This window comes from Ursus americanus, chromosome 2 (assembly GCF_024610735.1).
Source record: "Ursus americanus isolate L20-20 chromosome 2, mUrsAme1.1.p, whole genome shotgun sequence".
NCBI lineage: Eukaryota > Metazoa > Chordata > Mammalia > Carnivora > Ursidae > Ursus > Ursus americanus.
In genome coordinates this window covers 58,633,909-58,649,215 of record NC_142128.1, presented here as the reverse complement: position 1 = coordinate 58,649,215, position 15,307 = coordinate 58,633,909, and the positions used below count along the sequence as shown (strand labels likewise).

General features: G+C 32.0%; 1 protein-coding gene across 1 annotated transcript in view; it reads left to right on the top strand.

Moving 5' to 3' along the window:
• Nucleotides 1-15,307, top strand: part of BRINP3 (BMP/retinoic acid inducible neural specific 3) — a 376,973-nt gene that overhangs the window by 9,380 nt on the left and 352,286 nt on the right. Inside the window, exon 2 of the mRNA XM_087856398.1 lies at nucleotides 11,491-11,776. Coding sequence (XP_087712524.1) covers nucleotides 11,541-11,776 — 236 coding nt within the window. The 5' untranslated portion in view covers nucleotides 11,491-11,540. The remainder of the gene's footprint in view (nucleotides 1-11,490; nucleotides 11,777-15,307) is intronic.

Genomic DNA, 15,307 nt, shown 5'->3' with positions numbered 1-15,307 from the left:
CTTTATTAACCAACTATACAAGAAAAAGCAGAATCTTATTCCTACTTACAGTAACCATATTGAATAGAGATGTCTGTAACTATTATTTCCATTCTATTACTGTATGTAGATGTAGATTATTTTAATCTTTATTTTAAAATAATTTATTTATTTATTTTACCACTGACTATATCCCCTATGCTGTACTTTTCATCCCAGTGACTTATTCATTCCATAGTTGGAAGCCTGTATCTCCCACTCTGTTTCACCCATTCCCTACCTCCCCCCCCCCATCAGTTCTTTGTATTTGTGGATGTTTCTGCTTTTTTGTTTGAATATTTTTAAGTTTCCAAATATAAGTGTAATGGTATGATATTTGTGTTTCTCAGTCTGACTTATGTCACCTAACATAATATCCTCTAAGTCCATCCATATTGTCACAAATGGGAACAGGTCATTCTTTTTATATGACTGTGTAATATTCCATTGTTGTATTTTTAATATTTTGAGGAATTTCCATACTGTTTTCCACAATGGCTGCACCAATTTGTATTCCCATCAACAGTGTAAGAGGGTTCCTTTTTTTTCTATTTTTCAGCCATTACTTGCTATTTCTTGTCTGCTTGGTTCTAGCTATTTTGACAAGTGTAAGGTATTCTCTCATTGTAGGTTTGATTTTCATTTCCCTGATGATTAGTGACATTGAGCATCTTTTCATGTGTATTTTGATCATCTATATGTCTTTTTTGGAAAAAAAATCTTTATTTTAAACTGTCTTCTGTTTTACTGTTTTGGTAATCAACGCTACTGATTATAATAAATTTTCTGAAACATTTCTCATACTTTACTTTAAAATTAGATTTTGCAATCTAAGTATACTGAATATCTTGAATCTGAACTTTGTTCTCTACTTTCTGACCACTTTCCTTATGAATTAAAATTAAGTTCAATCTGCATCTTACCAAAATATTTTGTTATATAATCACTTATGTTGAAAAACCAAGATATTTTAAAAATATAAAGGTAACCCAAGTGACTCTTGAACTTTGGACTTTGAAGAATTACATCCCCTGTATGCTGGACAGAATTAAGGAGTGGAACTCACCTTCTCTTCATTTTTCTAATCAGCTCTACCATTAGGTAGTAGCATTTAACTTCTTCTTTATTGGTAGGACAAGATTGTATTGACAGGATCAAGCAGGAGATTAGTTCCCTCTGCAGTATATACTCCTCAGAGGAATACTAACCCTCATTAAGATGGAAAACACTTAAAGCTGTAATTCAGAGGCACTGTATTGCCTGATCAGCTAAAATAAATAATGAGAAGGACCCCCTGGAATATAGGTTTAGCAGAGTTAAATCACTGGAAAAATTCACTTCTCAAGCTAGTCTTAACCTATACAACATGATTTAAAACAAGTAAGCTCAGGGGCGCCTGGGTGGCGCAGTCGTTGGGGCGTCTGCCTTCGGCTCAGGGCGTGATCCCGGCGTGCCGGGATCGAGTCCCATATCGGGCTCCTCTGCTGTGAGCCTGCTTCTTCCTCTCCCACTCCCCCTGCTGTGTTCCCTCTCTCGCTGGCTGTCTCTCTGTCACATAAATGAATAAAATCTTTAAAAAAAAAAAAAAAAAACAACAAGTAAGCTCAATTATTTAAAAAAAAAAAAACAAAACAGTAAAGTGAAAAAGTATAATAATAAAGCATTCCTAACAGATTAATATAAGGGCATCCTCTTGCTGGTTTAGGCAGACATAATGAAACAGCTCATGAGTAAAAGAAAAAAATACAGGAATTCAATTCACTGCGTGTTCCAAAAATTTACCATTTACATGACAGTTTGCTAAACATTAGGGGTCACAGGGATTACTAAAACATAATCCCTGCCAACAAGTTGTTCATAAACTGGTCATATGAATAAAGGGGTTAAAAAGGATAATAGTAGCATATTGTGGAAATTAATCTAGTCAGCAGTTGTTTTAATAATTTTCAAAAAACAACTTGGAAAGGATTTAAGGTAGTTACTAAACCACCAGGACTTTTTTTTTTAAAATTCAAGCGGAATTGCTATTTCAAATAAGAATGCATTCCATTCTTTTTTTAAACTCCTGATTGGTTAATCTCAGTTTTCTGTGATGCCTGGAGTTATATGCTATTTTTTTGCTTTAGGGATTATCATACCTTTTTGGCGTTTTATAAGTTTGTTTCATTTTTTTGAGGGAAATTGAAAGAATTATCAATGCATAAGGAAAAAGAAAAAAAAACTTTTGGTATAATTTCCCCATATACCTTTTTGTGTAGCTAAAAGTCAGAATGACTTTTTTCTCCATTCCTATGTATGACTGTTTATTTCAACAGGTGCACAAAGGTAAAGCAATCATTTCTCTATACTCCTAGTGGAGTACAGAAAAGAGAGCAGCAAAATTCTGCCTACTTACATAGAAAATGTAACATATGCCAGATTTTATATCTTGATGAATTTCTTGACATCTTTATATAATAAAATGCCTAATCCTACTCCATTAGGCTATTTAAAAATGCATTACCTTTAAATAAACAATGTCTAGATTAAGGAAGAACAATTTAAGGTCATTTGAAGTCTAAAATTATAGAACAAAACTGGTATTTAACTAAAGCCATAAATTAATACATCACTACTAAAGTAATGATGTAAATCATTGAATAATGGAGCTCTTATTCTTTTATTAATTTGACTACATACGATAAATAGGTCATGAATATTCAAAGATGAAAATCCATACTTATATGCATATAGGAAGATGATGCATTATATTATCCATATATCTTTGAATATGTTCACCAAATTTAATACTTGAGTTTGCCACTTTAGAAAAGCAATGCCTTTAAAGTGATTTTCCTCATTTCCAAGGATCTTTCCTGCCAAATCATACCATAAAATATATATTTTTAGTTGTAGTCTTGAGTTTTCACACTATTATTCCTTAAAATAACACTTGCTAAAAATGATCTTCATATTCTTGTCATTATCTGGGATTTTTGAGGACATAAGAAAACTGACCTTAATTAAATATTTATGATAGCATTTCAGCAAAATATTAAAATCATCTCGTTCTACTGAAATTTTATTTTGTGTCCCACTTTGAGACACTGACTCTGTTTTATGTATGTTGGATATTTTTTTTCCTTTTTGTAATATTATAAAGCAATTTGTAATAAGATTGGGTCATTAAGCCTATTGGAGTAATCTTGCAATTTCTCTGAAGAGCAGATAAGTAAATTAATTCACTCTGACCATGGTTATACTTTTTAACCCAGTAAATAATACATGTAATCTGAAAAAAGTAGTTTTTGGATTTTTTTTTAGTTTATGGTACATGTCTTTAAATGTATGAAACTGAATCACATTTAGTTGATTAAACGATAACTTTCATGGAAAAATTAAATTAGTTGAAGCAGATATGCTTTGAAAACCTAAATATGAAAACTTATATTATGAAAACCCATAATACTCAGATCTCTTGCTTATAATAGACGGATAAAAAACCTCCCATTTTAATTTTAATTTTATTTTATATTTCTAGTATTTATATTTTCCATTTTATTTTATTATTTATTAATTAATTATTTTAGGGAGGGGGAGGGGCAGAGGTAGAGGAAGAGAGAATCTTTTTTTTTTTTTTAAGATTTTATTTATTTGAGAAAGAGAGAGCAAGCAAGGGGGGGAGAGAGTGACCGTGAGAGGCAGGGAGCAGCAGAGGGAGAAAAAGACGTCCCACTGAGCAAGGAGCCCGATGTGGGGCTAGATCCTAGGACTCTGGTATCATTATCTGAGCCAAAGCAGACGCTTAAGCTTAGCTGTTTGAGCCACCCAGGAACCCCAGGAAGAGAGAGAATCTTAAGCCTAAATCAAGAGCCGGATGCTTAACCGACTGAGCCACCCAGGTGCCCCTACTTTCCATTTTAAAATTTTAAAATTTTATTTTGTTCAAGATCATTTCATTAAGTGCCAACAAAAATCCTAATAAATAAGTTTCGATCTGCAATCAGTTTTGATTAAGTTGCACTTTGGTGTAACAGGGAGAGCATGGTTTTCAATTTGGCTTCAAGGCTATTGCCATTCAGTCCTTGCTTTCCTGCATATTTATTCACCTTGAACCTCTGTCATCTAAAAAAGCTAATGGTGATAATAATAGATACTTCATTGTGTTGCTAGGAGGTGAAATAAGGAAATATTGGTAAAGTGCTTGGTATATCAAAAGTGCTTGATAAAGGTAATTTTGTTGGGAAGAAAATAAAAATAGCATGTAATTTTCATCATCACTGTCTTTTTTTTTTTTTTTTTCCCAATGAAGTCTAGAAGGTTTTCAGTTAAAGTAATCCCTAGTACATGATCTTTCATAGGGAGGGGCAAGCTATTTAACTGTTGTTTCTATATTATTATTCTTTAAATTGAAGAGCGATAACATAGTAAAACATACACTGTGCTTATTTAAGTGAGAAGAGAATTTATGTTTGACTTTACCTTTGAACTCTTATTCATTTGGTCTGTCTTTAGAAACTATGGAAAGTAGAACATAAATGAAAAGATTCTAAGCTTTTCACTGTTATATGTATTATCATGGTAATTCCTTATCATTGAACTTAAAGTTAATAATTAATAATGCTTTTATATCCTTGTTCTTAATGGTTTTTTAATATTAAGAATCCTTTGCTTTGGTAATACTTGAACATGTCATTTATGTTCATGTTTTGGACACCTACACCATTATTTCAGGACTCCACTTCCCTTCTTTCTCAACTCTAAAAGTTGTTGTCATCCTGAGGTATAGCTCAGATGCAAATTCCTCTGTACAGCTTTCCTCTTTTCCATATAAAAAGAGTTTTCTTAATTTTGCCATCCATATCACATTAATTATACCTCAATTTAGTACTTATTTAATCACCATTTATTCATTCACTCACCCAATACTTATTAAGCAACTTTATTTCAAGTACTTTGCTAACGGTACCCAGTTGTCATTAAAAGAAGAATAATTATTGTCCTTCTAAAACTAAGTCTAACTAGAGGCATGGGAGATACGCAGCCAAAAGGCAAAATATACACCTAAATATACAATGTAAATGTGCTATAATAAATGAAGTAATGGGATCATGAAATAAGACCAACCAATCTTCAAGAGTCACAGAAAACTTTATGGAGAAATGACAATCTAGTCTCAAGTTCAAAGATAGATAAGGGTTGGGCAGGTGAAGGGATCCAAGTAGAAATAATAGTTCAGGTAGAATAAATTGCATATGCAAAGATGCTGAAGAAAGGGAGAAAGTGAGATGAATTTGAGGAATAAAATTATGACTGAAGCATAGTTGATGTTTGGTGAGAATTGTGGTGGCATACACAGAGGAAAGATACAGATGAAGAATTAAGTAAGAGAAGATAATTTTTAAAATTATCTTAAAGAGTTTGGATGTTACCCAGAGGGTAAATGACACAAAATTGTAAGTGGGGGTAAAAAAGTTACATGCTCAAATTTAATTTTATAGCAAGATAACTCTGTAATAAACAAACAAACAAACAAACAAACAAACAAACAAATTGGGGAGAGCCACATGGGTGTTAGGAAGACCAGTTATGAAGCTATTGTAGCAATCCAGAATGAGGCTATGGTGGTAGTGTTGGGGGTACAGAATGACCCACTCAAGTGAAGGGGGTATGGAAAGAAAGTGATAGATTTGATACTTGGGATAAACTTAGGAATTGATTGGCTATATGCAATGAGTGAGAAAGTAGAGGAAAGTAAGATTTTAGCTTAAAATTCTGGAAAACAGTATGTGACTTCCTCAAAAAGTTGAAAATAGAGCTACCCTAAGACCCAGCAATTGTACTACTAGGTATTTACCCCAAAGATAAAATGTAGTGATCCGAAGGGGCACCTGCACCCCAATGTTTATAGTAGCAATGTCCACAATAGCCAAACTATGGAAAGAGCCCAGATGTCCATCAATGAATGGATAAAGATGTGGTATATATCTACAATGGAATATTACTCAGCCATAAAAAATGAAATCTTGGCATTTGCCATGATGTGGATGGAACTAGAGGGTATTATGTTAAGTGAAATAAATCAATCAGTGAAAGACAATTACCATATATTGCACTCATGTGGAATTTAAGAAACAAAACAGGATCCTAGGGGAAGGGAGGGAAAAATAAAACAAGATGAAATTAGAGAGGGAGACAAATAATAAGACACTCTAAATTGTAGGAAACAAACAGAGGGTTGCTGGAGGGGAGTGGGGTGGGGAGATGGGGTAACTGGGTGATGGGCATTAAGGAGGGCACGTTATAATGAACACTGTATATTAAATAAGACTAACGAATCACTGAATTCTATCTCTGAAACTAATAACACACTGTATATTAATTAAATGAGTTTAAAAAAAATAATTTGGTTTGAAGATTTGAATATATGGAAGTATCATTTATGAGATAAGGAAACCAGAAAGGGAAAAAAAATGAAGAATGTTGATTTTTAGTTGATAAAAGTATTGGCTTTTAAGAGATTACCATAGGCCATGTGTTCTGCCCCACATAAAGCCTTCCTCACTTGATTCTAGGTTTCCGAGGACCAAAGCAGTATTTCTATTTATTTTTATTTTATTATTATTTTTTAAAAGATTTGTTTGTTTATTTTAGAGAGAAAGAGTGTGTACGGACAGGCATGCATAAGCTGGGAGAGGGGCAGAGAGAGAGGGAGAAAGAGAACGTCCAGCAGAATCCCTGCTTGAGTGTGGAGCCCTGTCATGGGGCTAGTTCACACAACCCGGAGATCATGGCCGCTTAACAGACCAAGCCACCCAGGTGCCCCTCAAAGAAGTATTTTTAATGATACCTGTCATCCAGCTTGCACCAAAGTATATCAGGGTATTTTGCACATTGTAAATGAGAACTAATATTTACCTTTTTATTGTGGTTTTATTCATTAGTAATGCTACCAAAAAGAAATAAACTATAACTATTTGGAAAAACTATTGAAAATTTACAGTTAAATATATATTTTAATTCTTCCATCATCCATCTACTTATACAGTGTTTATTTAGTAGATATTTACTTCAGAGCTAACATTTATTCTAATATGTAAAAAAATACCATATATTTTATGATATATGGTAATATAATAATATGTTATATATTTTAATAGATTCTGGGAGCATTATATACAAATATATTTATTTTATAATAATAAAATGATTCTAATATTTATATTTTTGTATAATAATATACATCCCATTAGATTATAAAGGAAGAACATGGCTTTTTAATAAATGCAATCATTTTGGGAATTGGAGACTTTATTTTCAAGATTTAACATTTTATACTTACAAACTTCAATATTAGTGATAATGCATGTGAAGGAACAATTTAATAGAGCAGTGTAGCAGATGCTGAAGATGAGGAATATGGAAAATCAGTGTATAATCTGGAGCAAAGGAGTCAATTTTCCTTAGACCCTTTTCCATAAAAAATATGGGATTGAGAAAGAGAAGTAGAATATGTGATAAAATGTAAACAATAGGTAAATGTGGCTGAAGGATATATGTGTTTACTGTACTAGCCTCTCAACTTTCCTGTGGGTTTAAAAATTTTCAAAATTAAAGAAAAAGAAATCTCTTTGACACAATTATTTTATGAAGCTTTTTTGCATATGCAAGATTGTGAGTTTTTTTTTCCTGAGAAATTATTTTGAACATGTTAGCCGCAAAAATCAGTTCAAATGCAAACTTAAAAGAAATAATTATATAGTATGCAATATTAATTGTTCAACAAATAGTAATAATTAGTTTTGAACATTCAACTAGACATTAGATAATGTGGTCTAAAAGATGAACCTCTATGACATGACCCACCAATCTAAAGGATATTAAGTCTAAGTCAGTAATTCACAATCTTCTTCCTATCTTTGTAATTTCTGTTATACTATAAATTCATTTATAACTTTATAGAAAATAGTTTATAAGTTCCATTATTTTATGAATTTCAAATACGTATGATATGCCAGTATTTTAGATAAAAATAATGCACTGCCACCTGGAATAGGATTAAGGAGAGCTAATGAGGAGAAAGAGTAATTATATACTAGAATATATATTATATATAATATGTTACATAATATTTTATGTATTTATTATATGCTTTAGTGCGTATTACTATATATCTAACTTCCTTTGGTATGTTTTCTTCTGCATGAACTTTTTGAGTATTTGCAAGTAATAAAGTTGTGTGAGTTGATAATGTTTCCACCAAATTTTAATCTATTTTAAACTATTTATTATCAATATTTAAATATGTGATATTCCAATATTTACTGCCTCCTTTTAATTTTTGAAAAGAAAAATTTGATCAATACCATTTTTGATCAAATGACACTTTTTAAATATGAACTCATGCTTTCTGCTTTTTTAATGTTTTGTTGTTTTTGTTATTCATAAAATACACCCTTACACGTTTCAGAATATACTGTGCATTGACATTGTAGTTTCCTTAGTTGGCCTCCTAGGCACTTAGTCAGAAACAGTAAATTCAAGATCATTTTGCCATTTCCATACACTCCAGGGAGTTAAATTGGTGAATTCACTTAGTTTAATAATTCTTACTTCCTTTCATTGGACCTCATGATTCCCCTTCCTTAGTAATACCTCTAAATGTAGCTGTTTACTTCAGTAGTGACCTCCAAGATTCCTCAAAGGAACCCTACTTACTACTCATGAAATTGCCAGTCCATATCATAAATTCATCTCTCATACAAGGGTATATATTGTTATTAATCAAAACCAAATAAAGGAACTGATTCAGGCTGTTCAGTAATAATTTAAAATTTGCTACTCATTTACAAATGTGCATTTATCTGATTTTGTAACAAACTAGGTGAATGAAGTCCTTTTTTGGGGGGGGAGGTGAACATTGAGTCTAACGGCCACTTGTCCTAAGGATCTTTGGAAGCATACATCCTTGCCTTAATGTATTCTAACACTACTTTTCTCCTTGTTTTGTAATTCTTAAAGGCAGTTTCTCAAAGGCGGCTTGAGTTGAAATGTCTGGTATCATAGTTTGGTTATTTTTCATGTTTTTAAAAAGACCTTATGATTTAAAGAGATCCCCAAAATTAATACAAATTTGGACAGGATTGATATTCTCATATCATTGCTAATAAACTTTCTTTCAGAAAAACCCATTACTGAACAGAAGTGGGAGCATATACTCAAATCAGAAGTAGAAGGAACAGAAATAATTAAAACCTAATACTAACATTTTTAGGTAGTTCTCCCACCCATAATATAAGAAAATATTCCCATTTTCCTCTGTGTCGAGATTAGGAAATATGACAACAATGAGACATCTTCAACACATTTGGTAAAGAAAAGAATAAATACAGTGGTTCTGGCCAATTATATATTGAAAAATCACAGAATTTTAGAGATCTTAAATGCCATCCAAGTTAATTGTATACTACTTTCTTAATGCTGTGTGTCTTACAAAATCATGTGCTGGAGCAAAGAGTTAGGTTTAATTTTATGGTATATAATTATATGATTTCATATCAGCATGAAATACACTTTGAAGCATTCTTAATGTCCTTCCAACATTCTAGGCACTATTCTAGGTGCTTTACATAAGAAAATATAACTTTTTTGTGATAATGATTAAATGTTTCTAGTTGGAATATATTTGATCAGCAGAATAAAAATATGTGTTTAACAAAGATAAATATTTATTAGTCATAAGGGATTATACTATACCATTAAATTTAGTAATAATTCTTAGTTTATGAATATAAAAGAAATATATTAATTTTAAGATAAGTAGCATAGTTCCCACACAAGAAACAATATCTAAAAGTACTTATTTTCTTAATCAACATTAGAAATTATGTATTGAATGATTTTCAGTGCCACATTTATACAAGTAATTGATGGAGATCTGGAAACTCCCAACTAATAGTCCAAAATCTTTCTATTATATGATGTCATCCTTTATAATGATAAATAATTTTTAAAGTGTCTTTACTTGTAAGACTTCTGTTGTTGTTTACAAAAAGGGGCATTGCTTAATCATCACAGTAGAGCAACTCACATGGTTGGGGCAACTCAGTGTGCAGGCATTGGTCCTTCTAATTGTGTAGTGTGTATGACTGGATCTGATGACCTAGGTCCGTCATATTATACCATTGTTTGAAATACTTTATAGTTGTAAAATTATTGCTGTATGCCTTTCATGTATAAATAGTGTAGAATTAAATTATGAATTATAGGGTTATAACTAAAAGCAAATTAAAAATATCATTGCCCTATCCAAATAGCAGAGAAATATGGCAACTATTATAATTAAAATATTTTATTTAATACTGTGCATTTTGATTGCTTTCTAAAGACATTTTGCTGACTAAAAACTCTCACAATCAAAACTTTTTCATTAGTCAGCATTTATATGTTGCGTAGTTCTATGTGCTATAAATAATGATATTTGAAAAGATTGGTGAAGAGGAAAGTAAAATTGAATTCATATATTTGTAGAATATTTTGTGTAGTATATAGACATGGCATCAGAGGCTCTGTGTAAAGTCATTTATACTATACCACACTGGGATTGCACCTCCTGTTACTTTATTTTTGAATGCCTATAAAATTAATGTATTTGGTTTCATAGTTTATGTATAATCTGCATTGTCTTAGTTTTTGTATGTATATGAATTTTGTAGATATGCCTGTTTATCTCATGAATAAGACATGGATGCACTTGAAGTTTTTTAAAGGTCCTAGAAATAGTTTAATTATGGTTCTGCTTTAATAATCAGGGAGGCTTGTCCTTAATAGAATAATGGAAAAAAATATCTGAGAAAACACACAGACCTCCCCTCTCACCCATCACCCCCACACATCCATCCATCCATCTATCTATATACACAGATTGATAGATGATAGGTAGATAGACAGACGGATAGACAGACACACACACATATATAAACACAATAATTTATTTATGTATTTTTAGGCCCACAATTTTATTCCTTTTTATTATTGATGTTATGGAAATAATTACCCGAATATCTTTAATTCATTTTTGAAGCATTTTTCTAGAACAATTAAGTAAACAGTAAAGTACCCTTAATATTAAAATTCATAACAAGATTTATGAGATAATTAAACATATTCAATACTTATTTTGAAAGTGTCCAATGTTATGAACACTTAAGCAAAAATGAAGTATTTGTCAAAACCAATTGTGGCTGTATGACAGTGTCATGACAAAGTCTGTTATGAATCAGTGACTTACTTTCCAATGAATACAAAAGGACACAAAGTCTGAAAGACATACAGCTTTGGGAAAAAAGATATTTTAGTTATTATTCACTCTTGTTATTTAATTTAAAACAAACGATATTAGATTTAACAAAAAAGGAATTCCCCACCTCAGCACCTTAACTGCTAGAAAAGAATCTTCTAGGGGCTAACTAATTGCCTGTGTATTTTGTCTAGGTGTTGAGGGAAAGCTAAGAGAATGAAGGCTCTAAATCCCCAGTGGAAGCATGATATGGCGGAGCAGAGCTGGTGCTGAATTGTTCTCTCTGATGGCTCTATGGGAGTGGATAGCCCTGAGTCTTCATTGCTGGGTTTTAGCGGTTGCTGCTGTTTCGGATCAGCATGCCACAAGCCCCTTCGACTGGCTCCTCTCTGATAAGGGACCCTTCCATCGCTCACAGGAATACACAGATTTTGTGGACAGAAGCCGGCAGGGATTTAGCACAAGATACAAGATATACAGGTATGAAGCAAAGGGAAAGCAATTATAGAGATATCTTCCTTGAAAGTTGTGTGTAAATAAGTTTCTCTAAGGGAAAGTTTCAGATGGGAAAGGGTTATTATCAGAAGGGTTATTATTTACCATTTACAATAGTACTGTTTTCTTGTTATTTAAAAGTATTTCTTATAGATGTAACAAGCTATTAAAAACAAACAAACAAACAAAAAAACCCAAGAAACTAGTAATGGTGACCAGTTGTGCATCTTTCTCAAATTCTAGGAATGTTACACTCCCAAAGTAAATTCTAATTAACTTTGAGGTCGAGTTTATCATTTTAAATAGTCAAATGTTTAAATGAATTTTCTTGAGATTCCTTTCTACCTTATACCATGATATGTTACCTTTTTTTCTTTAGCTTAACTGGAAATGGTATCTTCTACTAGTCACTGAGAAGTTGAGTCACCTCATTCTTTTTCCCCTTAAAGGTAAAAAGGAGAAAATGGCGATGGGTTAAAAAGAAGTAGCAGATAAATGTGACATGCTAGCAAAGGCCAAGAAAAAGGAGGTGATTGAGATATATGGCCTTTAACTTTCGCTGTTCTTCTATATTTGAATCTAAATAAGTTACACAAAAGGAGTCATATATTAAGTCCAACAGACTGTCTGCTTCCCCCAAGCCCAGTGAATCCATTAAATAGAGGAGTGTACAAATGGTTGCCTGACTGGATTAGATTGTATTGATCTTTGCCATAAAGAATGTTTTATGTAAAGTTATCAGTTTAGTTTGTTTCTTCATGATAGAAATTTACAATTCCCAGCAGTTGGTTTAGCATTTATGTAGAAGCAAAACTTAGTATTGTATTTTTGTGTCTGTATCTATGTAGATACTGTTATATAAATATTTTATTTTATGTTGTATGTGCACCAGAGGGCACTGTGCTTCTGGTCTGTATGTAGTCTTTTATACAGCATTGTGAGAAATTTATAAATCTTATCAGCAATGCATATTTACAGAACAGACTGAAGGTACTGAACAAGTTCCATGAAATCACACTGCTGTACATGTGTATGTGTGTGTATGTGTGTTTAATAAGAAATCCCTTCTTCTAGGCAGCCAGAGCATGGTCACAAGTCCATAAAAAAGACTTATTCTAATTTAAAAAAAAAATGACATGACAAATATTAAAGATTTTCTTTCTGAAATGCAGCAGGAAACAGTCAATATAATATGATTCTAGCTTTATTCCTTTTTATGTGTGTTTGTTGGGTTAGCCAGATTTCCTTTACAAATTGTGTGGAGCTACTTGAATTTAAAACTGTAAGAATGTCTAATATTTCAGCATTCTGCAAGAGGATTTTTAACAGTCTGTCAAACAAACTAACCCAGAGCATGTCTCCATGATCTATTGGCATCTCTATTGGGAGGTCTGGGATGTTGTCTGGTGTGTGATTGTTTGGCTCAGCTTATTGGTCGATGAGCTGTGAGTTGAAAACATGGCTTGACATGTCTTTAGAGGTTCTAAGTTGAATGAAAGAGACATTATTTGGATCGCCATAGTGAAAGGTAAAGAAAAATACTGCCTTGGGATGTGTTCGCAAAGCTCATATATTCCCTTTAGTCTTTATGGGACTGTATTCTTAAAGACCTTCATTAGCCCTATACTCCTCATCCTTCCTATGTTTTTGCCTTTGTGGTTTGAATAAACACGTACTGGACTTGTCTGTTTATAAACAATGGTATACGGGCACCCCGTTAGTCCTGCCCAGAGCAAACTATAACTTCTTATGATACCTTTGAAACATTGCTTAATGATGCTATATTTGTTGATGGTTGTTGTACAATGAACAATATAATACATTTATAAGGGTCCATTCTGTGTCAGAACAGTGAGATATTTCATTTATCCAACTAGTATTTACCTAAATTTCAGAGAATTCTATCCACCTATGCATCCAATATAATGGGTCAACAATTCTCCTGGTGAAGTTAAACTTGTTTCTGACATATTAGAGGATCTCAAATCCAAAGATTAAAGTAGATTTTTGCTGCTGGTTTTATTTTTAAAAATATTTGTCTTAAAAAATAATTATTAGAGACTTTATCTTTTATAAACGTTTGCCCTGAAATACAGAATTTGTGAGTATTGAAGAGACACAGCTGGAAAATTAATATTTTTCTATATTAAGCACTAGATTAATCATTTTAAAAGACCACATAATTTCAAAAAGTGATCAGCCAAAGTCTGCTAGTGTTTATTATTACCGTCATAAGCTCCTTTATGTAGGTGTTGCATTGATATAGTTTCTGAAAGGCATTGGTTCTAAATGTAAAATGTATTAAGCCTGTTAAAATAATTAGGTCAAATCTCTTTCAGTTGTCTTCATTTTATCTCCTTCTCCAGCAACATATTTTTCTTTTCACCTCAAATGTAGAATAGTAAGATCATAACCATTGAACATTATTACTAGGATCATAGTCAAGGCTTAGAGGGGGAAAAAAGTGCCATTATTTTTTTGACAGAGTGCATTTTTGTCAATTAACAAGGCTTTTCTTTGTATTTTTAAAGTGTTATAATTATAAAGAATTTTTAGATTTTAATCTGAAACAACACTATGACTTAAGAAATGATTATTTTATGAGTAGATCATTGAATTGGAAGATCTAGAATGAAATTGCTAACACTTGTTAGTTGTTCTTTAAATTCTAAATATTTATTTTAGACAGTTATTCATATAGTATTTTATATTTCACAATATAAAAAATTTTAAAAGTAAATATTGTGCCAGCCTTGAATTGAAAAATTGAAATTCTCAAATTAAGTAAATTATTTCCTTTGAATTGTTCCCAAATTCAACATTTATTATTAAAGTTTATTAAACTCTCATAAATTTTATAGAAATGTTTAGTTATATGAGCAGTATATGCTCCATTATAGTTTAGTATCTATACATGCATTCGTGTGCAAAAATAAAATTTTTGCTTGTTTATTGTTTACAAGGACCTTCCATATTTTTATATGTGATTTTTGCTATTAGCCTTTCATTGATGGCATTATTATTATTTTTTAAAGATTTTATTTATTTATTTGAGAGAGGGAGAGAATACGAGGGGGGCAGTGATGAGGGGCAGAGAGAGAAATGGACTCCCTATTAAGCAGGGATCCCAACTTTGGACGCTATTCCAGGTCCTGACTCAGAAACATGGGGCTCCTGATGTGGGGCTCCATCCCAGGGCTCTGAGATCACGACCTGAGCTGAAGGGATACGCTTAACTGACTGAGCCACCCAGGGGCCCCTCATTGATTATTATTATATCAATTTCAAAAAGCTAACGTTCAGAGATTTTAAATAATATGTCTACAAACAACAAATATTAAAAAAACCTTACATTTCTAATTCAAATTCAGTGACCATTTTACTACAATTAAAAAAAAAGAAACAAAAATAGAAGCCCCCATAGAAAATTGGCTAACTTTTTGATATTCAAAAGTCAAATCCATTGTACCACTCTTGTTTCTATGTTTGCATGTATTAGTCAGTTTTGCTCAGTAT